Genomic DNA, 25871 nt, shown 5'->3' with positions numbered 1-25871 from the left:
CCCTGAGAAGAGATTCTAAAAGTTTGTTTTTTTTTCAATTCGCGGCACCCTTGGAAATCTTAACATATCTTACGGCACCTCTGTCTGATCCCGAGACACAAGAGACAACCTAAATTGTCGTGACACAGTTTTCACGAATCTCAACTTTATTACTGCTTTCAATATAATTTTATTCTCAAGGTCTGTAGAGAATAATCTCTCGCCCTATCCTTCGGGAATCACCGCTCTAAGGCTTTGTCAAACTTTTATGTTCGTGGCACCCTTGGAATGATACCAGGATTTTAAATACATCGCGGCATCTTTGCTCACGAGACCGATAAACAACTTCGTTTCACCCTAGGGCACGGTACAACATCTGGGATTCTTTCATAGGCGGACACAGGGAGAGGGCGAAGAAGCGGCCGACCAGCCCATTACCCGAAAAATGCGTATTACTAGCATAGGCGCGAGAGTGGAGGTTGAAAATCCACCCCCCCCCGTTCATTATATATATATATAACCTTCCCCCCCCCCCTCCCAACCGAAGAGCTTGTATTCGCTTATGCTAAGTATAGCAGTTTTTATGTACAGCATTCATCCAAGAGACCGCTTGACCAAACACCAAATGTACCAAGGAACGCCCCCCCCCTCCCTGCACCGTACCATAGTCACGTACAATATATTTCGTTCTGATTTGTGCTTTGAAACACATCCTTCAGAGCCCTTAGGAATCTCTTGCAGTGGTCTGCGAATCACCTCTGGAATATCATTTTAGCGATTTCAGACTATCCTCAGGCTATAAGAGACCCCATTTTATCTCAGAGGATCGAGGTGAAAATAAAGTAATTTCAAAAATCTGTATGAGAGATAGTTGGGATGTCACCTGTTGAAGGTCATACTCCATATTTTCGCATTACTGGTGGGTCAAACATAAAGTCTCGTAGGCTTTTTTTTTTCGGCCCACCAGTTAGCATGTTAAGGGGAAAAAACTTGCTCCACACCTAAACTGTACGAAAATTGTCGATCTGTGAGAGGACTTCGAAAATCCCCCCCCCCCCCATTCCTTCCTTCCAGGTTAAGATGTTCTTGGAGAGTTTCATGATTTTCTGATGTTGGTAGGCGTGTTGGTAGGGCATGTTTTTGATACTCGAGAAGAACGCATTAAAAACATAGTCATCAGATCTTTATTTTTTCGAATTTTCAATTTTTTTTTTTTTTAAAAGAGATAGTTAATTTTGTTCACATTTTTTCAACCATGATGATGCAAGGTATATTTCATCTTCGTATACAATTCTTACTACAATTTTATTGCTAAATTTTATGCAAGAAATCACATTTTTCCCAGATGCACTTTCTCCTGAAAGTCATCTTAAACCCCCCTCGTCCCCCTGAAAATTCAAGTTTAAGTGCTGCCCTCTGATGAAATTCCCCAAAGTTCATATTCACATATTTCCAGCCCAAAACTTACACAATCCTTTAATTCAGGGCTTGACTCTACTTGATGTCAGAAGAAAATAATTCTACAGTGAGAAAAAGCAACCCACTTATTTTTGTTTCACCAGGGTTTGAAAGGGTTATAGGCACCCTGTGTGTGTGTGCACGACATGTACATATACTGTTTTGATGTATAATGATCCAATTACATTTATTTTTTAGTAATGAATAAAGGTCAAGTCATGAGCGGCTATTACAGAATAATAAATAAAAATGGTGGTTACACTTGGATTCAGACTTGCGCAACAGTCATATGCAGTACAAAGAATTCCGAGGAGCAAAGCATCATTTGCGTCAATTACGTGCTCAGGTGAAAACAAAGATCCCATTAATATGAACCGTATATTTAATGAAATTCATTGAAACTCCATACTTTGTACAAATACTTTGCTCAATGGAGATAATTTATTTTCTAATTTTTCTTTGGAATTTAATATTCATGTTTGTTCTATATGAGTATTCTTCATGTATGAATATCTGTTTATTCATTTTTAGTGGAGCTGAATATGGACACTGTATATTAGATTGCAGTCAGATGCCGATGTCGAATCTGAAACCTGATGACCCGAGTAACTCCGAGCGTGGATCAACGCCTGATAATGAGGGTCGAGGTGAGCGATCCATTTGGTTGACGTTGCCATTTTTCAAGGCACTTGAGCGATTTGTGAGCATGTAAAATTTCTTTTTTTGATTTTTTTCACCCTTTTTCAGATGATGCTTCATCCAAAGACACTGACTTGAGAAATGGTTCACCGAAACCTCCAGAGGGTCATTCGTCAGCGGGTGGAGAGAGTAACCACAGTGAGCATCTCGTTCAGCTCACATCTGGAAAGCATGGTGACTCCATGAGATCCAGAGCTGTGAGTCTAAATTTTATTATATGTCAGGAATTTTTCTCGAAATATATACGGGTAGAAACGGAAGACGAGATCGAAGAAAAAAACTTCAAAATTTCATAAAATGACAAAATTAAGAAATAATAATCTTGATGAGATTCGAAAGATTTTGAGATAACTTCCTCAATTTTTTTTAATATCCCCCCCCCTACAGTTTTTTCTTTACAGAATACCTTTCGCAAAAGTTATTTTATGTAGTATAAATCCGAATTAATTAATTCAAAGTCCAAAGTTACCGGAAAATATTTCGAATTATCCAATTAATCTATCCTAGATCTGTAAAATGACTACAATTTGCAACGTTCAACATTCAGATAGAACAACTAACTTTTACAAGGGGACACCAGTATCGATTGGTGAGGGACAATGCAAAGTTATGGTGTCGCAGGGAATTTTTCTCTAATAGGGTTGTTAATAAATGGAATAGCTTACCTCCGGAGGTAGTAAATTGTACCACAATTGACACGTTCAAAAAGAAATACGATAAACATGTTGGGGTAAATCGAGAAGCTATCCATACTTAGAATAAGAGAACCATAAGGGGCCGTTCAAGTATAACGTAAGCAAATTTTTAGCCATTTTTGACCCCCCTCCCTTGTCAGCAAAAGTCAGGAAAACGCTGACCCCCTCCCCCTTGTCAGCAAAATTTCGTCATCAGCTCTGCCCCTCTGAATCCTAACTCATATTTTCATAAGGGGTGGTTGATTACGTAAGCATTATCCAAACCCGCCTCCCCCCTTGTCATCAAAAGTCAGCAAATCGGAAACCCCATCCCCCCCCCCCCTCATCGATCATGACGTAATGCTTGAACGGCCCCTAAGTATTCTTTATGGGCATTGTATAATATTTTATCATGTGTATATATTGTTTACAATTTTTGTTAATTGCATTTTTAATGGGGTTGCTGTATTTTTGAAACATATGACATCCATAATTTTATGGGCATCTTTTTCTCAGCCACCTCGTTGGGCATTTTGTCTGTTGTGGCGTTGTATTTGTATATGTATAACAGGGCTGAACAAATCCCAAGAACCAGATCGCCATGGTGACTGAAAAATTGTTATCGACGCCTAAAATTTTCTTTGTGTTGTTAACAAACTTTGTAGACTGAGAGCAGAACAAAATGCTTGCAATTCATAGCAGCATTTCTGCTATCATTGAAGAGAATCACCATGCATTTAAAAGTGAAAAAAAAACCATTATTTTGGACCTTTTTCTTCTGATTAAAATTTTTTGGCAAATAAAAAATTGCTCTGGTGCCTAGATTTTTTTGCGATTTGTCCAGCCCCGACACATGATAATGATTATCAATTACGAAATTTTCCTAAATTTTAATAATTTATTGATTATAATAATTGATGTTACAAGGAAAATGTCCCAAGGTGCCATCCTTAAAAAATTATGATAAATTTAAGGGCATGCATCTCTCACCTAGAAACACATAAAAACAAAATATTAGCGGCGGAATGCGATCATTAAAGCCGCAAAAACTATTAAAATGACAACATTTGGCTACTCATCGCCTCTCGTGCTTCTTGCAGATATCTATAAAAAAATTATTTTCCACTGTTTTTACACGCTCCATATCCGAAAGAAATCCAAGATCAAATACGGTGACCATATCTTACCGTTCAATCGAACGGGGCGTATGAAAACGGGACAACTCGGGACCAAACTTTTTGCTTTTCACGCAGCTGGTTGCAAAATCTGTCGTGTTCTTTTTCCGTATTGCTATAGAACGGGATACCTAAAATCCGGCATTTATTATTTTTATTATTCAGCCATTATGAGGAGTTTGAATGGAACTGTCTAATTTGTTTTACGGTTTATGATGAGTGTTCAATGTACTACTGTACATTATATAGATATTATTAAAGATTATATACATCCCTCGAGAAAGTCTTTCGGCCGAGTAACTGTGAATCTGATCTACTGAAAGAAACTGACCAAGAACTGAGAGCGGGGAATTTTGTTTTTGCTTTACATTTAATGGATTTATTAACTGCTACTACTGCTCAAATATGGCATTGTGAACCGAGTACGGAAACCATTGTCGATAAGGAAAGAGTACAACCCTCTGCCCTCCTACATGGTCTTGCAAATTGATAACGATAATTTATTGGTAAAAAAACCGTCTTTTTTCTTTACCTCAACGTCCAAATGCGCAAAAAAACTTTTAATGGAAAATAAATTGTTAACATAAACCAAAATCCTGATAGCTATAAGGGGCCGTTCAAGTATTATGTCATCATCGATGGGGGGGTGGGGTTTGCTGACTTTTGATGACAATGGGGAAAGGGGTGTTTGGATAATGCCTACGTCATCAACCACCCTTTATGAAAATATGAGTTGGATTCATAGGGGCAGAGCTGATGACGAAATTTTGCTGACGGGGGGGGGGGGTCAAAAATTTCTGAAAATTTGCTTACGTAATACTTGAACGGCCCCTAAACGAATTTTTATAGTTGAAGTGATACAGTTAACATACAGTGATGATATGATATCGGTCATAACAATATCCGAATGATAACATTTTTCATGATTCTAATAAAAGTGGCTTCTACTTTGTTATTCCTAAATGGGCTTTTTCAACTAACTTCCAGTATTCCAGTTAATTTCGATAATCGGGCACGCCCTGGTCTGATACGTGCCGGATTAACGGGAGTCTACTGTGTACTGTAACTAACGTCCTCGATTTATTAAAAAACTTTAAATAATGTCCTTGAAAACTTCTTTTATTCCGAATTATGTCGCTGAATTTTTTTCAATATCATTATAAAACTCAATTAATTTTATATCTAAAGTTTATTTTTCTGACTATAGCGTGAAAAATGAACGTCATCTATTTTTCATTGACAACGAATTCCTTGTTATATTTTCCTCTTTTTCGCAGGAACCATGTATACTCCGCGAAGGCACCGTAACGCCGTACGACATGGAACCGAAGCAGCTCGACTTGACAGTCGATACGTCGAGATACCAGGACCCACAACCAAAGCATTCCTCGCACCTATGCGTCACGGGGTCGTCAGATATGCACCATCATAGGATACGTAAAAGGCGACTCCATAGTAACGGTAATCATCTCGAATCGGACACGAAGAGTCCTAAATCTTTGACGGACAGTGCGGTGTCTAGTCTGAACGCGAGTCCTCTGGACTCGACAACCGGTGCTATGCCCAACGTCGAGAGGATAACACCGGAAAGGACTGCCATAAGTAGCACGAACGGCAGCGATCCACTCTGTACCTCTCCACCGAGTTCTAATCAAAACAGCGAAGTGATCAGCGAGGACTTAGACGGGGTGACGCGCCCCTGGAAACGATCTCCCAGCAGCTCCATTAGGACGTCTTACAGCGAGCCTACCAACGGTGGTGGGTCGATGTCGGTTAAGGAACTTGAAGACGCCATGAGCAAGCATCTGCCTGCTCAGGACTCCGGGGATTCTGCGGAGAAAAATCACCAGCAAAGGTCCACTATCCAGTGGATCGGTGCTCCGCAGACGTCGACCCTGCCGGCGTCGTCGCTTCTGAGGCAACTCTATGTCAACCGCGAGTCAGTCATCCGGTCTGGATCTCACGTCAGTCGACCAACGTACTACGGGGACGCGCAAGGGACACTGCCAACCCCACCGGGAAACAGTTCCGAAACTTATCCAGATCAGGCCCAGTTCATGCTGCCAAGCAAGATGGCGGAGTCGTACGGTGTCATAGCTGGATATTCCACGACCCCGGTGACAGTCACGAGCTACATGGACACGTATTCTGCTATGACACCGCCGGCATCCGTGTCTCCAAGGGACAAGTTCCATCCCGGAATCGCGGATACTGCAGCTTTCAGCGAGGCGGCTGCTGCTGCGGCAGCCGCAGCGATACCACACATGCACCACTACGTTTCTGACGGAGCCCTGCAGCACCTACCGTTGAAGCCTCAGGTCTTTGTTCATCCGGGAACCCTAGATCCTTCAGCGTACAGTCATACTCACTCCCAGCAGGGTTTGAGCACGGAGCAGCAGCAGCAACTCTACGCTCACCACGCTAGCGGTTTCCATTTGTATCACCCTTCAGCATCCAGTAAAGGATCTCATCACGCTGTGAACGGGACGTCGTGGTATCCTCAGTCGAACACGTAACGCGCTAATCTTTCTCGTGAACACGGACTCCACAACATCATAGGGCGATGATTCCCTGAATAGTAAAACTGTTCTGACTTCGGCATCGGACTGACCAACACAGCCATTAACAATTTGTTTCTAAGAGATAGTCTTTCTATATTATATTAAACCAGTGATTGTTTTTATTGCGGTTAATTAAAAATAAAGCGTACCATTTACATGTATATACTCGTACATATAAATATATGCATGAACGTCATGGTGTGGACGTACGATACGGACGCTCCGTCGACGCTGAAGCCTTCTGATTCAGTCGTCAGACACTGATTTTAATGCAGAAAATTAAAGTGCAATGCTTCATTTCGGTGATTACGATATACTACATGATGTAATTTCAGTCATATATTGGTTTGTTCATACAGGTCTCCACATTTCTTCGTAATGATGGACGGCATTTGCATGGATAAATTGTTTTAATGTTGTTTTTTTTTTGTTGTTGTTATTTTTATTATGAATAGCGCAATACTTATCACCCAGAGTTTTACGAATTCACCGGATGGGAAGAAATCTAGTGTCTAAGCTCCTCGGACGCAGTACTTTTTCGTATTTTGACAACAATAAAAAGCCTCGACTCGTGCTCGGAAGTCGTCAGCACAGTGAACATGCACACTTTTTTTACTGGTACTCGAAAACCGTTTGTCCACTAAAAAAAACAACAACACACAGCTTCTTCGCTCTGAACTCGTCAGCGAAGTCAAAAGCACAACCCCGTACTTTTTTTAAATCTTGCTCTAACTTGTCAGTTGTGTTGAAAAAACAACACACAACTGCTTTTCTCAGGCTCGAAACTCTTCTACCATTAACACAACACAGCTTTTTTACGCGCCCATTAAAATCAGCCAATTGAAAAACAACAACAACAACAGCACACCCCTGAGAGCTTTGTTAATTATAAAGAATGCCTCTGCTCACCACTGAAAGCCAATTTACTGGATGAGGTCAGTACTCGTTGGTTCTTAAACTCGCCAAATTCAGCCCTCTTCGCATTTTAACGGGAATGAAAAGCCTCAGCTTCTGCTTGGAACTCGCCGAATGATTCTACGGTACTCGTTATGAGTTTCGAAATGAGTGAAGGCGTACCGCCCACTACATAATTTTCAAAAAAGTACATGAATGCTTCAGAGAAATGGACGACAGGGACTCACTTGAACAGAAAAGAAATGCTAGTTTCAGCGATACCCCAAGCGCCAATCAGATTTGCTAGTCTGGCCTTACTAGGCTTGACCTTGTTGTACTGGTCCAATAAAAATGTTTCTTATTTGTGGAATCATGACATCTTGGTTCCAGAGACGTCTCCAAAGTATCATGGGGCCCCGGGACTAGTGGTTTTGCATACCCTACCTGGTAAATTGTAGAAAATTTCATCCAGATCGCATTTTTACGAGGCCCATCTTCTCTTGAGACTCCTCGAGCCGTGGCTGGGTGGTTCCATGCATTAAAAGGGCACTGCCCGGTTCATCCACCGATCAGTCATTAACTACAGTCGTAGTAATACCATCGTTCTCGTGTTAGTTTTCTCGCTTCACATGTAGTGAACATTTTAATCCCAGAAATCATGGAGAGAAAAAACTAAAAAAATCAATCCCTCACACAAATGATCTCATCATTGGATTCTCCTGGTCACAAAAGTGTCGTTAAAAAAGTATTGTCAATTGACGCTAAAAAAAAACCTGTATTTATTTCCGAGTGACAGAAGAGATAAGATAATATTATATATGACTTTTAAGCAAAACTAAATTCGTAACATTAATTTTGTGATTCCGTTTTCTACAAAAAACGGTTGTCTTTCGGTTTGTTTTTTTTTTTTGAGATTTCAGGACTTGATGTACAGTTATTTTACTGTGTAAAAAATTTACATTGTATATATAATACATATATTATATATATAAGCCTGAAAGAAAAGAGTTGTTCGAAATATGCCTTTGTTTTTGGTTTTTTTTGTTCTGACCTTTCATGTTTGTCATAAGCTATTTATGTGGCCGCTTGTTTGTGCTGAGCATTTCATACATTATATGAACAGAAATTGTAAATAAGAAAAAAATTAAATAAACTGGCTTAGTGCGAGAAAAAAAAAGATGTCTCTTATTCAATTTTTAAGCAATCGATTACTCATCACAATAAAGTTCAGCCCTCGAAAATTCAGTGAATGAATTATACTGGGTTATAACGGAGTTTAAAATTATCCTAAAGGATTTACGGGAAATTCACCGACAACAATTCACCGCCAGGAAAATTCACCAACCAACAATTCATCGACGAAAAATTCACCGCATTAAAACGGCGAATTAGCGAGTGAGTTGGTTAAGTGAGCGAGCTCACTCACTCTCCCTCTCTCTCGCGGATTTGGTAGCTCGCTCACAGACTCAGTAGCTCGCTCAATCACCCACTCGCTCACGGACTGAATAGCTCGCTCACGGACTCAGTAGCTCGCTCACTCGCTCGCTCACTCTCACGAGAATGAATTTTCCTGGTGGTGAATTGCATGGCGGTAAATTGCTGGTTGGTTAATTTTCCTGGCGGTGAATTTTCCTAGCGGTGAATTGCATGGCTGTGAATTCAGATGAGAATGGCAGTGAGTGTGTTGTCGGTGAATTTTCCGATGGTAAATTTTCCGGACGCGATCCTAAAGTGGTAGTGGTAGACTTACGGTAAGAGAATCACAAATGATGAGTTATTAATTTAGTTGCATTAAAGAGGAAAAATTTCTCAAGTTTATTTGCACGTTAATAAACTACAATTTGGGCATTTTTAGAGGGTCGAGCTGTAACTAGGATTTTTGCCACCCAGGGCGAACATTATTCAGCAGTCTGGGGTGAACATTATTGTACCTCCCCCAACAACTTTACAATTCGATAATAACGTTTTTCTTTGTTTCCATCCAAAATACAAATACAACGCCACAACAGGCAAAATGCCCAACGAGGAAAGAAAAAGATGCCCTTAAAAATATGGATGCCATATATTTGAAAAATACGACAACCCAATTAAAAATGCAATTAACAAAAATTTTAAAAAACTGCCTCCTTTTAAATTTTGCCGCAAGGGACAGTTGCTTCCCTCTAGTTCCGGCACTGGTTTTGGGTGTTAAAGCACAGGTTATTGAATCACATTACTCAATATGTATACTACTACTACTACTACTTGCAACCAGATCTGTACCTCGTCCACACTGCTCAGCGGAATTTCTAACGAATCGGTACATGTTGGAATGTGTGTGTGTACATGTTGTGACCCTAACGTGAAGTTTGCTACTGTGTAATGCTGTCATCTGCCATCAGTTTTTCCAACTAGGAATAGAGTGTAATGATTGAATGATTGTATCGTCATAGGCCTGTTGCTCTATGTGGCGAGGCTTTTCAATGGGGAGATCAGCCCACATTTGCGCTAACTAATATGGTTTCAAAACATGCTGAACTGAACAGTCTTCTTATGAGAACAATAATATTCGGAGGAGATAAGATGTTCTATCATGGTGTTTGCTTTTCTCCAATACACATTTTCTGTCATTCAAAGATTTACACCTTAAAAAAAACTCGTAGTACGTAGTTCAATTAGTTCACAGTCTCTATGGATCTTTGCGCTTTCACTGCATTACATTCACTAGTACAATGTAGCAGCCGCTATGGTGGTCGAGTGACGGACTCGCATCAGGAGGGTCCAGTTCGAACCCCACCGTCACCATAGTGGTGGTCAGCTGAAGTTGTTTTTCTGTGGCTCCCAACTTCGAGGCGTGAATGCGAGCCGATCTCACAGTTAAGAAGTCTCGCCACATAGAGCAACAGGCCTACACACACACACGCACACAACGGTACAATTATTCAATCATTACACTTCACTCATAGTTAGAAAAAACAATGGCAGATGGAAGCAGTACACACAACAAGCATTACATAGAAACAAACGTCTCTCTCTCTCACGTCAGATTCCCTACTTACACACACACACACACACACACACTCCAACATGTATCAACACGAGGTGCATGTGTGGTTCAGTAGTAGTTCAATGTAGCAGGGGCGAAAAAAAGAATCTTTATTTTTCAGTATTTTACCCATGGGCAGGGCACCAGTAAATTCACTACCGGGGGACCCCCCGTCCACCAAAGATCCGCCAGTGTTCGTCGCGGCTCCTAGGGGAGTCACGGTGAGATACAGATATCGATTTGTGTGCCTATTTTTGCTTTGAAGTGGTTCATTTATCAATCAAAAGTTATTCTGGGGAGGCGCAAAATAATCATGAATTGGACAAGGGCACCAAAGCGGCCAAATGTTTGAGAACTACTGTACTGAACTGACAAAGATCACCAGTTTTTCAACAAGAACAAATGTATTCTGCCTATTTCTTCTTCATCTGACCACTCGACCTACGACCTTCTAGTTTCATTTCTTAACCTCTTTGCCTGGCAATGAGTTGCCCTTTACTAACAGCCACTACTACTAATCAACCGTACATAGCAATCGCGATGCGAATCCGTCATTATGACCACCAGAGGGCCACCAACACAGTCACTGATTTTCAATCATAAAATTAAAAATTTCTTACAATCAATGAGAAATACAGTTAAGATAGTATATACACTATCTACCAATAAGTATTTGGACACCTGTGATAGAAAAGAGAAACTAACTTTATTCAAAATCAATAGTCGGTAGAGCCTCCACGAGAGGCAATTACAGCGTGAACCCTCCGGGGCATACTTTCCACAAGTCCTTGTGTGACGGCTAGTGGTATTTTCTTCCACTCGGCTTGGAGAAGACATGTCAGTTCCTTCACCGATTTTGGACGGGTAGGGCACCCCTTAATTCGGCGATCCAACTCGTCCCAGAGGTTCTCGATAGGGTTCAGGTCTGGGCTCTGGGCAGGCCAGTCCATTCGATGAACCCCATTGGCACCATACCAAGCCTTGGTTAACCTCGCAGTATGACAGCTGGCATTGTCGTCCTGGAAGTAACAGGGGTCCACCCCGTAAAACTGCCACAACGTAGGAAGCACATTGTCATCCAAAATAGTGCAGTAGGCATCGGCTTTGAGTTTACCATGAATGGGGACCAAGGGTCCCAGTCCATACCAGGAGAAACACCCCCAGACCATAATTCCACCTCCGCCGAACTTGACTGTTGGCACAATGTATTCTGGCAGGAGGCGTTCTCCGGGCAGACGCCAGACCCAGCCATCCGAACGGTAGAGGGTGAACCTTGATTCGTCGCTCCAAAGAACCCGTTTCCACTGATCTACGGTCCAATTTCGATGTGCTTTGCACCACATTAACCGAGCAACGCGGTTGGACTTTGTGATTAAAGGCTTATGGGCAGCAGCACGACCATGAAAACCAATCAGATGTGCTTCCTTACGGATGGTATTCATTGAAACAATACTCCCGGATGCCTGTTGAAACTCCTCGTGGATGAGGGCCATCGGTTGGGTGCGGTTCTTCCGAATTTCTCTGGACAGCACCCGTCGGTCTCTTATCTCCCAGTTTCGTTGGTCTGCCGACTCGGGGCAAATTCCGACAATCACAGCTCACCTTCCACTTCTTAATCACATAGGCCACTGTCGATTTTGGGTACTTCAGCTCGCTAGATATGTCCCTTAAGGATCGGTCATTTTTGTGATACCCGATAATTATACCTTTCTCGAAATCAGAGAGCTCCGAACTGCGCGGCATCCTGCATGCGACTAATGCCGATGTTGTTTCCTACACGATATATACCGGCGGAGGGCGTGACGTATCTCAGGGCCGCAGATATCGTCATTTGCATAGGTGTCCAAATACTTATTGGTAGATAGTGTATAATGTCCGGGAACTGGCTCGGCATAGCCTGTGGGGAACGGAAAATAAGACTGTGTCCAGAGTATGAGAAGTTGTGAGCAGCGGAGCAGGGAAGCACCTGGCCTTCCGGCTAAAGCTTACCTGCCACCCGGGTGCAAAGCCCCACATGCCGCCCCTGAAGACGACCCAGTGATTAACATGATTTTTTTCAATACAAAGCGACATACAATTGTTTACTGAACAAAATGTTCTAAACGATACGTCCCGTTTTTAAAGAAACTGCCCCTCATTTCTGTTTAGGATCATTTTACCGTTTTTATATACGCCAGGTAACTTGATCCAAATTACAGCTCTTACTGATGAGCCACCATAAACATGACTCCCACAAACTGCAGCAGTGCTGCTAGGCTAGGACCTCTGACGGGCTCTATATACGTAGTGAATTTATAGTGCGAAGAGTCAAAAACTGACGAGGGTCTTACCGTGTTGGAACCCTGTCAGCCCAACACCACCTACAGATAGAAGGCCTCCCTGCTTGTGACGTCAGTAAGTAGTTCATTTTCCCCTCAGAATATTCAGGGAAAAAATTCCCAGTATCATCGTTGTGAGGAAAAGAAATGATCGGGCTCAGAATTGACGATTTCTATGCCCCCACATCCAATCACTATGCGATATTTGTGAGCCAATCGGGAAGATTCTATGCCAAAATAAGAAGGAACGAAATATGATGCTGTGTTTCAAAATGTGGCAAACTTGCTAGGTAGTTTGAATGACGTTTATGGCAAACAGTGCAGGGGCCTTCTAGGAGGTGCTGGTCAATCCCGCCCGTGTGAGGGCAATAATTATCACTTACACTTATCCAGTAAAGAGGAAGAAAAACGAGGCAACTTTTTTATTAAGAAATTTATTTCAAATTCTTCTCCTAGGGCTCCACAACCCGACAAGTAAGAAGCCGAATTTTCTTTTATTTGACCGTTCCAGAACAATTGCTGGGGGAAGGGCAGCTCCGAAACGCCGACTTGGCACTTTGTAACAGAGTGCATTCTTGTCTTTGGTATTACGGTCCCAGGCCCAGTCTGTTCCTTCAAGTTTCGTCAACATCTTTGTCAAAGTTATGGCTCAAAAGCGATATGTGATGTGAGTTTTGACATTGGAAATTAATTTGGTGTCTAACGAAATTAATAAGCTAAAATATAATTTAAATAAGCTGTCGCCCTTTGACAACATTCCGCCCGGGTACATCCTCGCTTAAGCCGCCCATGGCTGTGGGGGAGTGTCGCGTTGGAAGAAACATTTTCCCGTCAAAACAACCCACCATATTTTCATGAAAAACACTGGTGGAAACACTTCAGTGACTCATATTAATGGAATCGAGTAAAATTAAAATGCTTAAAATTGCATTTTTAAATTTCTTATGAAAAATTAACAGTTTAACAAACTGTTAAAAAAAGGTAAAAAGAAATTGCTGACAGGCAAAGGAAATTCCTTAGCACTTCTAAGATATTATCAAATGTATGTTGTATGATTTACTTCGCCCCTAGATGGCAGCACAACCAAATTAATATTTCGCGCATGGTACAGTATATAAAAATTTGTTAGCTAGTTTGTATATATCAGTTTCTCAACCTATGGTCCGCGGATCAGAGGTGGTCCGTGACGATGGAATTGCTGGCAGACTAGTTAAATTATTCACCCGTATAATTGATATTAGTAATATCCCTACAGGTTAAAATAAACCTTCATACGTACTTTTAGGTTCGCCATACATCAACGATTTTAAATACGGAATATCACTAAATTTTGCCAAAAATTGTCATTTAATGCCTTAAATGCAATTTTTTAATTACTGTTAAAAATTTTAAAGGGCTGCTGCAAATCGCAGTTTTCTACAAATCATATACGAATACAAATACAGAATCCATAACGAATTGCCCATCGAGGTGGATGAAAATATTGATGTGGAGTAACCAAAATGTACAAATCATCCATAAACATGTACAGTATCTGACGAAAAAAAAAATCAATTGATGACCATATTTCACTGAGAAAAATACGGTAAACTTAGATCTTTATAATATTCCGTAAAATACGGAACATCGCCAATTGTCATGAAAAAACATTACAAAAAAGTCATTGCCACAATCACCGATCGTAATTAAAATTGCTGAAAAACTGCAGGAAAGAACGTTAAACATTGAATATGTGAGATGAATATTTATAATCTTTGCCATAGTTCATCATAATATAATTTTACTAATGGTTGCAAATTCAAATAAGGGCCTAATAAAAAACGGACAAATGTATAAATAAAATCGGAACGACGGAAATTATATATACAGGCACGTCTCGTAATACGGGACACAAAGTGGTCCTTCAAATTTTTTTCAGGCATTTTACTGGTGCGTGCTTTCACAAAGTTTGAGAAACACGGCTATATATACAGTAAAACCTCGTTAAGGTTATCACCCTGATAAGTCGTCACTCCGGTTAAGTCGTCATTTTTCTTCAGACCCTTCCAGCTCTCATAGACCACAATGTTATTAAACCCTCGTTTAATCGTCGCTAATTTCGGTTAAGTCGTCACTATGAAAAAGTTTGAGAAAAAGGAACAGACTATTTTTATGGCTCCCATTAAAAAAAAGAGAGCTTGTTGTTAACAGCATTACCACATGCTTAAAAGTTACCATAAAATCCTATATACCCAAACGGAACAGTTTAAGTAACGAAAGTTACGCTGGGGAATTTCATTTGTCGAATAAGATTTTTGGAACTTTGGGGGCTGTTCAGGCTAGATCTCATTTCTGCCTGGGCTCCATTGGAGAAACTGGACAAACCACGAGACACCCAAGCTCTGTCGCAAGAAGCAATGTAAGCACTTCGCCACCCCCCGGGGGGGAGGGCAGGGCATCTCCGGCAAAACCAAAATGTATTAATATGTCAAAGATATAACATATAGTGCAAGGAAATCAAAAATTATGTAAATCGAAGAATCAAATTAATCAAGTTAAAGTCAAAGTGCAACGGGCACGGATAATAAATAATCATAGAAAGCATGGACTCGAAATTTGAACAAAATATTTGTGTTGAAAAAAATTAGACATTCTTTCCCAAGTTGAGGTCTTCTGTTTACTCTTCCCTGCCCAGGGCCCTTCCACTAAGTCAAAAGTGTTCGAGATTACTTTGAAGTTGTATCATGAACTACTGATGAAGAATTCAAACACTAAAATTAAATTTGATGTATATGTAAAATTAATGTGCAATAGAGAGTTCTGTTATGAAGAAAAGCTACTTATTCGAACAGTTGCTCTGCTGGTCTATAAATTAAAAATTACTAGTATAAATATAAGTGTACAGTACATTTCACCACAATAATTTAAGTAATAAGAGATAAAAAATTGCGCTATTTTTCTTTCGCAATCTATAAATTTTATTAATATTGTTATTTTGATTCATATTACTTTAATAAATGTCATATTACTTTAAATATTTATACGATTTTCATAACATCGCACATTAAATCTGACGGAATTCCGCTTAAGTCGTCACTCCGCTTAGCCCGTCATAATTTTGCGATGACTTCAGGTGACGACTAATCGATGTTTTACTGTAATTATATATATATATATATATATATATATGTATATATATATATAACCCAAAATATGTGCTAAAAAATTCTGAAAGAGTTAAAAATTCCAAAATATGTACATTATGTACAAAATTCCAAAATATGAGTCAGAAAAATCACCTTGCAAAAAATGCATATGTCTTATTTTTTTAGTGTATATTCATTCACAAAAAAATATCCCCACATATGTACATACTTATATACGTATCTTCAAAAAGGCTGGAAAACACTTAGTTAATCGTATTTTATGTAACAGATAAAATAATATAATAATATAGATAGAAATAAAACAGATGGATTCGGATTTGTTGCTGCCATCTAGTGAGGAAATTATAAACAAAGATCGATGAAGTACTCATTTATGCCCACAGATGGCAGTAATAACCCCTCTTTTTTATGATTATTCGAAGCGATACACAATGTTACCAACTTGGTTATTTTCCAACTAGATCTGGTCTTTTCTTTGGCTATTTAGTTGAAGCAATACCCCTCTAGTTGCTAGTTGTTTTTCTAGTCTATTTTCAAAAAAAAAAAAAATAAAAAAAAAAATAATAATTATGTTTACTAGTACTCTATTAATAAAGTAAATGAAAACAAATGTCCAGGAAATAAGGGAAGTATGGTCATCCGAATAATAACCAAAATTAATTCTGTATTTCAAGACCGGTTTCTAGTTGTCTTTGATGAAGAATCTAGTTGGAAAATTTCTTGACTGTGTGTTGGCAGCGCCTGAAATTTTTTTCCACCAAAAAAATTTCACACGTTTCTCGTCATCGTGAGAGTTATGTCAACCTGATAGGGTTTACTGTGTACTGATGAAGATTCAAAGAGATATCAAACTTAGATAATTTCTTTATCAAACATAAATTTCCATTAATTCTCAAGTTGTTTTCTTCACAAATTACGAATTTTTTCATTAATTCCTGAGAAATTATTTTTTCATAATAATTTTTTTTTTAATTGCTGTGAATGTGCATTTTGTCCCGTATTTTCCGGAGCAGTCTCCCCTTTTTCTCTCTCCGTTCCGATTTTTTCCTGTTTTTTAGTCGAAGTTTCGGGTAATTTTTAACAGATTGATTGAATGCAATATTATCATATAGAAGTTCCGAAAATTTCATGAATTGCCACATTGGGGGCAATATTGCATTTTTCGCTTGGGGAGATTCGCGCCTGCATTACAGTATTATTTCGAATTATGATTAGCCGAAATCTAATGTGACTATCCAAAGTCGAGCGCTGTGATTTCTCCCCCTACACCAATCCCTCACTCCAAAATAATCGCAGTCATCGTTTTTCCTGAAATTATGTATTACCATTCACCGTACCATATCCGCGTATTTGGTTTCTCATGTCCCATAATAAAAGGCTCAGCAAATTGAGAACGTTTTGACTACCCGCCAATCGCGTAATATGATCATTACACACATACGATCAATTTCTTTTTTTTTTTCCGTTTACTCGAAACATATAAATTACCGTGTATAGCTTGATGACATCTCTTACTAATGACGTTACGTAATTGGATTACTTTTACTCCCATTGTATAATTGTTACTATTTAATGAACCAGCTTGTATGATTCTCGCGCAACAACCATGACTTCGTGCTCAATCTACCTGCTTCTTTTGATTCCGATCATTTCTGTTTCTGCGCAAATCATCGATTACCTAAGTATGAATTTTTCTCTTATTATAAATAATCATAATATTCACATCTCATTCTGTAATATTGAAATAATCTGCAATGTAGTGTTTTTTCGTTTGTTTTGAAAAAATAACGTAGGTGGAATCAGATATATATAAACCAGAATTTTTGATTCTAGAAAGGTAAGGTTTATGGTTGATTTTTCTAACATTTACTGGTGACGACAAGCATTTACTGGCCGCTTCACGACAAGTAGTGAAGAGGCCCTCGTATCCATAGTATCAATAAGGTGGGGAGGGGGGGGGGAAGGTCTGGCCTAAAGGATGGCCGCTGTGGCAACACCTTCCATAGCAGAAAGCCTGACCCCGAAATTCGTGACGTGATCGAGATCCGTCCTCGAAACCCATCTTCCCTGTAAGACCGTTTTCCAGCAGCACCACACACTGCAACACCGATGCGTTATATATTTTACCCACGTCGCTATATTTTTTCCTCATTGTTATAGAAAAAGAGGCCGAATTAATAAAGACTTGAGCACTCCAATAGACAAGTTTATACTTATAATTCATTATTTTCAAGTATCAATTAGGGCCGGAGTTTTAACAAAAACTTAACAATATTTGAAAAAAATTACCCTTTGACCTCGAAACTTCCCCAAGAGCATTAATTTTTCAGAACTTGATTTCTGTTGATTTTAACCAAAAAAATATCCATTGAATACCAAAAGAAAATTGAGACCAATTCAACTAAGTAATATCCTTCATTTTTCATCACACATGCAATATATATTTTCAGTCATTTATAAAAGAATAAAATACATATGTGAAAGGAAAAAACTTTTCATGATAAATATACATAGCTTTGCCCCTTCCACTATGGATCTCATTCATACACAGATGCATAGCATTCTATGCTAAGATGTGATTCAAGTAGTAAAAATCTATTTCAAAAACAGTGTTGTTTTTTTTTTGAAAATGTCACCGGCTTAATTTTTTTTACTATAATTTTTTTTAAATTGCATTTTTATTTGAAGATTCTTTAGAAATACGTTAGAAAAATTCTACAGAATTGCCCCCCCTTCCGCATTGCGTGCCTGCAATGGTACAAATATTCAATCGATACGTATCACTCACTTCACTTTGGAAATATAGATGGCAGCACTAACTAACTAAACAACCGTGTGATGGCAGCACTCAAAAAATCAGTCACAAACTCACACTTCCGGCACAACTCACTCGCACAACTCATTCAATTGCTCATGGGAAGAATAATCACCCACATTCTGGATCGGAGATTGATCTCATTTTTAAAATTTCGCAATTTAGTTTTTATTGAATTCGATAAGTAGGGTATCCCTAGTAATAAGGTATCGCTCTTGATTGAGAATAGGAGGCTCTGCACGGGGACCACGGGAAGAAAATATGACCCTGCGGGGCGAGGGGCATGGGCTAAATTTTTTCTGAGAAACGTTGATCTTCAGAAATGCTCTTCAACTGTTTTAAAGCTACGGAGTAGTGAAAATACAGTCGATGCCAATTATTATAAACACGGACGGTGAACGATCGGGAATCGTTATCACTTCCGCAAAGAAGGTAACGAACCAATACCATAACATCGGGAAAAATCTTTTTATAATCGTTGGGACCTTATAGTTTATGTTATCAATTCCCCCCCCTCCCCCACCTTTCGTCGTCGAAGTATTTTTTTTGTAAATTTTGCAGCTAAGGTTTAACCAAACTTTTTTTTTTTCACCTTTAACTTATTGTTATCAGACTGCAAAAATGTGTATGGGGCTAGAAAGAGTTCCCTCCCCTTCCTGGTTGATAGATTTCTGTACTTAATGTCGTAATCGTGTTAGTGTTATTGTATAATGTTAGTGTTATCGTCAGTATTAATCGTAATCTTTCTAGTGTTAATGTGATTACATAGGGACTCGTGGTTTCTGATAACAATAACCGATTGATAACAAAATCCGAAATAAATCCCGGTCGCAAGAATTATGACCATTAGTTCTGTTTGACCAGACGGTGATCATACTTGATATCGGAAAATTATGCACACACACAACACGTTGCAAATGGTTCAGGGGACCGTTCAAGTATTACCTCAGCGGATTTTTAGACATATTTGACCCCCCCCCCCCACCCGCGTCAGCAAAAGTCTGACCTTAATTTTTTCCCTCCACTTGACAAAAACATTTGGACAGCTCTACCACCACCCCCCTCCAAACGCATATTCGGATCAGAGACGTACGCGCGGGAGGGGGGGGGTATAAGTGGGGTTCGTGCCACCCCCACCAGACGATCACAAACAATTTTTTTTTATGCAAAAAACATATAAAAAACTTTAATTTTCCGAAGAAAATACCTTTTTATGTGGTTATGATCAATTTCTGTTGATTTTAATGACATTTGAAGGCTAAGACCTCAAAATTTATTTTTAAGAAATTCATTCCGACCCACCCTCTACGCCATATATGCTAAATTCATGGCCCGCGGACCAAATGTGCCTTTCGTACCCGCCACTTTAAACCAAATTTTGTAAAAAAATGAATTAAGCGGCACATTTACAGATTGCTCAAGCAATCTGTAAATGTGCACCTGTGGCATAATTCCAGAGTTTTTAAGCGGCCCGTGGCATAGATCACTTAAGTGACTCGCGACACATTTGCAGAACACTTCCATACAATGCATGATTTTTTTTAATTTTGAGCTGATGATTTTTTCCATAATTATTGAAGCCTTCAGAAAGTCGGGATATATATACTCATTTAATAAAATTCCGGATGCACCCATCCTTCGGGAACGCTTCGATATCTCCTTGAGATGGTAAGGGGGGGGGTGTGTCAGGTCCTTCAATGTTCAATAATTGAGTGACCCTCAATCATTCCGTGTTTTATTATTATTATTATTATTTGTGAAAGTTAAAATCCTGCATTTTTTATTCAGTCACTGAGAGGGGTTGGAATGGAACTGTCTAATGTGTATCACGAAATACGATACTTTTTTATAATAGATCCATACGTTTCACATAGATCTCGATAGACAGATCGAAACCCCGCTCATAACCCCGGACTAACTCAAAGCAACTTACTTCCGTTTCCTCAAATGACGCAAGGTTGTGTAAAAATTTCATTTGTGCCGCTACCGGGACTCGAACCCGGATCCCTAGGTGATCAATGCAATGGAGTACCGAAAAGTGTCTGGTAGGTGCGTTCGTTATGTCATTCTTCTTTTTTTTCCTACAAACTTCTCTGTTCACTAGTCAGCTCTGGAACACCCTCCCCACAGTCCGGATTTGATCCCTTTGACTATTATTTGTTTCAACTATTTAAAAAGCCATTCGTGGCACAGTGATTTTACGATGATGCGGGAGCGGAGTTATCACTAGCAACACTCTACCTTCACATGGGTCACATCCCTCTTATGTTTTCTATTACGGGATTAAAGAAAAGCCAAGTTTTTGGGAGAAATATAATTTAAATTTTGAGGATTCAGCAAAATAAAAATGTGTTATTTTTGTATCGTTTTATTTCTTTGAAAAATTACTGTGATAGAAATTCCGGTCAATATTTAACTTGCCCTCGTATACGTCCAATTTCGTGCATACATAGTATGTTAAAAAAGAGACCTTGAGTAAGGAATCCACGTGGTATTTCCTCGCACGCTCCCACAAAATTTCGAAACTAAGAAAAAGGTTTATTTGATCACTTGACAGTACGCATCAGCTTGGAGCGTCGCTCGCAGGTGCGGATTAAAAATAAAACCTGTGCGTTATCGTGGATTTGAACGCGTCACGGTCTAGTTTGAACACGTGCGCGATTCCCATTATCTTCCCGAAGCTGTTCATACAGGGATTATAGAACACTGGGAAGAGACGTTCTATTTTAGAAGGCCAAACGTCCGTACAGTTGTACAAACACACGTGGACCATATGATTCATTTACAAAAAAAAAAAGACGGGTGAAATAACATTAATTAGCTTAAATCTCTTTTTCTTGGCAATTCTCCTCCTCAACAATTCTTTTTTGGAGGCGTTTCGGGCAACGGAGATTTAAAAAATTTACTTGAAAAGTAATTGTCATATAATGTTAAAATTGATAAAAAAAATTCTAATTCATTGGGAAAAAAGTTTGAAATTATTCTTAGATTCACAAAATTAAATTTTTCTAGCTCAAAAAAAAAGAAAAAGAAATCGATCATTTTAACCTAATACCCCGTTTCACATATGCATCATACTAGCTATATGGTGATTCCAATACAGAATTTATCGCATTTTCCGGTGTTTATGCATAATCGCCTGTTCTTAGTCCTAGTAAATTGGGTATCACAATCGAATGACACTATGCATAATCGTCAGTTTGGAAGAATTCAGGTTTCATTTCAGAATTTTAATTGGAATTATCAATTCTTTTTGATAAGTGATAGTTTCTGCGTCATTCACACTTTCGAAATGGAAAAAAAGAATTATTTCCCTAGTTATGCAAATTTTGCGTTTCTCCCTTTTGAAGTCAATTAGGTAATTTTTTTTTCACTTGTGTTAGGTAACCAATGAGCATCACGTATAATAGGCACAATATACAATGGGTACTTAGTATGTTATCCAAAGTGGAGACACCTCATCCCCGTTAAGGTGTTATCAACTGACGATGAAACGGCACTATTTTGCTAAAAGTATGAAACGGGAAAAGACGAATAGGGACATCACCTTTTGACGGGCTCCTTCGCACTTGAGGAAAAGAAAAGCTTTTTTCTTTACTTTTTTTTTCTAACAATAAAACAATTTGGCGCTGCTCTTCATCTATGACAGCCATCTTTAACCTGTTGCTCGCGAGCAGCACGGCGCTGCTTGAAGCATCAAGAGTGATCAATGAACGTGTCCGACTTCATATGCTCTCGAGCACTTGATCAACGCTTCGATTGAACACCCTGTAAAAATTGCATTAATGATTACAATTAATGCAGATTTCAGGTATATGGATTTCAAAGTTGTCATAATGCGTGCTCTTCGTTTGATGATGGGTATAGACAGTGCTCACCACTCGAGAAAAGTTGAAGCCCCGCTGATCTATGACAATGGTTATCCAAATCAATAGAGGCCTACTCTTTTCTCAGCCACTTCGTTGGGCATTTTTCCTGTTGTGGCGTTGTATTTGTATTTGTATTACATTATATAATGAGATCTCTTGCTAAAATACTCCCTCCGACCTTGGCACTGAGAACTTTTATTCCTTTACAGAGTGGAATACTATGCATTAAAGCTCTATTCCACGGGCCAAAAAAAAAAAAAAACCGTTGAATGATCGTTATGGGAAGTTTTTCCACAAAAGGAACTAGAGATGAAAGGGGTCCCAGGTCTGATCTATGCTACTACGCATAGCGCAAGGATTTGAAACCTCTTATCAAAATTAATTGATTAAAATATATCTACACTTTTCAAAAAAAAAAATCACATAAATGACACATAAATATCCAGCTCTTGAAGGTACATACCAACATCAATAAAACAACATAAATAAAAAAATTCAGAGCATTTTTTAGTGTTTATAGACGCCATTTTCTTCTGAGCTGGAGGGAAATGTCATCAGTGAGTGATGGTTATGAATTTTTAATGCTTCAATTTTACCCCTGGAAGTGGCTGAAAGACTTCGCATACACCAATTATTTTGCAATTGTATCATTGCCACTTTTTAATTGGGCGTATGTGAATTCCCGTGACTTGAGAGCCACCTCCTCCTGAGGGAATGAGAATGGACTCCTGGGCCAGGACTTTTTACACGTCTCCGGCTTTGATCGGTAACTGCAATTAAGAACAAATTCGACAACTGGAAAAATATGGGAAACTACCTTAAAACAAGTCCCAAGCATTTAATATACTTCGGTCAGCCATTTTCACCTAATGTCTTCTGATGATAGATATTAATTAACCACTTATGGAGAAAACGTTGAGTCGATTCTTTAACTCATGACCCCTCAACGGCCACTTAGCTTCCTGTCCTGTGCTCACACCCCCCCCCTGCTACTTCTTTGTGTAGGGCAGGGATTACAATGAGCTTTAGCCTGAGTTAGGTCCGAAAGTCCATGAACGGTCCCGTTCAGCGCACCACGAGCACCAAGGTAAGATTGATATTCGTGGTCTTTGCAGTCTGATGCGCTCACCTGCCAAGTGAAAGGATTCGGGTTCGATTTCCTGCAAGGGCAGTTGAATTTTCTTTCTTTACTAAATTCTTCTTTTTCATCAGACAGCTGTTGAAAACTTTCGTAAACATGAACATTCCTACTAAATCTCAGAATTCTGTGTGCGTTATTTTATTTAAAATTTTACGGATATAGTTTACAAAATCTTCAGAAATTCGATCTGAGAAATACACGTAAAGAATTTACTTCTTGAATATTTTTATACTGTTATCCCCTCTTTCTTTTATTTTTAAAGAACCAATCAATCGAATGACACGAATTTTTTGCATTTTATTTGCAATTAAATGAGATATTTTGTATAGAAAATTTTGAAAAATCGGCATTTTGAAGCCTCAGAGCTTATGAAACCCTTTATACAGGCGGCCCTCGACTTCCGCACATAATTGGTTCTTGAAAATGTGTAGGAATGCTGGATGTTCGAAAGTAGAAGGATTTAAAAAAAAAAAAACATAAAAAATTGTACATGTATTTGAAACTATTTATTGCGCAATATGCATAATTAAGTTAATGAGGCGTGTTTAATTGTTTTCAGGTGTTTTCTTTATTAACTTTCCAGGAGTTAGTTGAATACCACCTTTTTTTTTTCTTGATAAAGTGTTCTGTAGCACGCTGTATATCTTCTTCAATCGTACTACGTACTTGAGATATACGTTCTCTACATTCTTCCACAATAGTTAAAAATTTATCAAGATGCATGAAGGCTTCATTCATATTTTTGATTGTCAGTCTTGATTATTTTATCAGCTTCTTCTTTCTCACTACCATTGTGTATTTCATTTAACTCTAATTGCTTAATTAGGTATTGTGACGGTCGGTAAGGTGTATACGGAGCGGCGAATATGGAAAATTCCTTTATTCTACATTAATACAGAGCAACTCTACGTTAACATACGAAACTGACAACCTTTCGTAATGAAGGTTGAAATTGAATTCCTCGAGAATGTATTCGTCTCGATACAACTTGAACCTCACGTGTCTCGTGAATAAAAGTATTACTGTACAGCTTGCCTGTTATAGTATTCATTTGACAGAGGTACTGAGTGAGGTTCAATCAACTCATTAACATCTTCGTTGTTGACGTCTAAGTTTAGTTCATTTATTAGGCTAACTATTTAACATTTGGGATAGTTTCCAAAGTTTCTTCAGAATTTACAAAATCACTCATCAATTTGTGGGCATAATTGAAACCTTTCATTGTTGACTCTTTCATTTCAGCTCACGAGTTTTCAATATTTTTAATGGCGTTCCATATATATACCGTTCTTCCAAAAATCTCTTAATGTAGGCCTACCTTCTCTTCAGGCCTTGATGGCCTGATTCATTATTGCCCTCATGGACCAAAAGTAGCTATCACTGTTTAGTCCATGGGCTATATGAGGCAGATAGTATTGGGAGGAATAAACACATCATTGATTTCCGGGTATAAATTCTACAGAGATTTTGTGTGTTCTGGTGCATTGTCTAAGATTAATATTGCTTAAAAAAATTGTAAATTTTTATCTTTACAATGTGAGCGCGAGCTACCGCGGTCCGTGGGAGCGACTGCATGGAAGCGAACAATTTTTGCAATATCGACAAAAATCTTTAAAAAATCGAATTTTTAAAATGTGCGAAGTATCGAATTGTGCGAAAGTCGAGGAATATATTCAAAAATTGAACACATTTCTTTTTCCTTTTCACGTTATTTTCTTTCAATCATCAGGTATTTCGCAGCTCTTTTGTGGACAATCTTCGCGTATCACACACTTGGCACTAAAACGTGCAGCAGGTTGACCTTCCTGAATTGATATAAAGAAACAAAATCAATAAAACGGAACATAATACATATATGGCACGTATATGTGCATATATGGCAGGGTTATATAGCATTTTAATGCGAGACATTGAAAGCATATGCGTATTTATAGCCAAAGCTGGCCAAACACAGGGTCGAGATAACCTGGGCATTTCCGTGATGAAACCCATAATAAAATATGACATTTCCAGCAACATAAAATTCTCCCTGATTATGTGAATAAAATAAAAACCGACTGCGGGGAAATTGGCAAATATATTTCATAACACCGACATAACATCGATTTTTCAGAACA

At 38.8% G+C, this 25871-nt stretch overlaps 1 protein-coding gene across 4 annotated transcripts in view; it reads left to right on the top strand.

Annotated features, from left to right (window-relative positions):
* The window catches only part of LOC149088524 (protein trachealess-like), a 294081-nt gene extending 286937 nt beyond the window's left edge, over positions 1-7144 (top strand). For all 4 annotated transcript variants that reach the window (XM_089248058.1, XM_089248056.1, XM_089248057.1 and 1 more), the window contains 4 exons: positions 1636-1783; positions 1969-2084; positions 2185-2333; positions 5263-7144. In XM_089248058.1, the coding sequence (XP_089104184.1) occupies positions 1636-1783; positions 1969-2084; positions 2185-2333; positions 5263-6501 (1652 nt within the window). In that variant the 3' untranslated portion in view covers positions 6502-7144. The remainder of the gene's footprint in view (positions 1-1635; positions 1784-1968; positions 2085-2184; positions 2334-5262) is intronic.
* The last annotated feature ends 18727 nt before the right edge of the window (positions 7145-25871 follow it).

The sequence above is a fragment of the Pholcus phalangioides genome, unplaced genomic scaffold, assembly GCF_987345545.1.
Source record: "Pholcus phalangioides strain wild (caught in Gottingen) unplaced genomic scaffold, Ppha-v1.0 ptg000003l_1, whole genome shotgun sequence".
Lineage (NCBI taxonomy): Eukaryota > Metazoa > Arthropoda > Arachnida > Araneae > Pholcidae > Pholcus > Pholcus phalangioides.
Note: the sequence above shows the minus strand (reverse complement) of the source record. Positions and strands in the feature narration are given on the sequence as shown.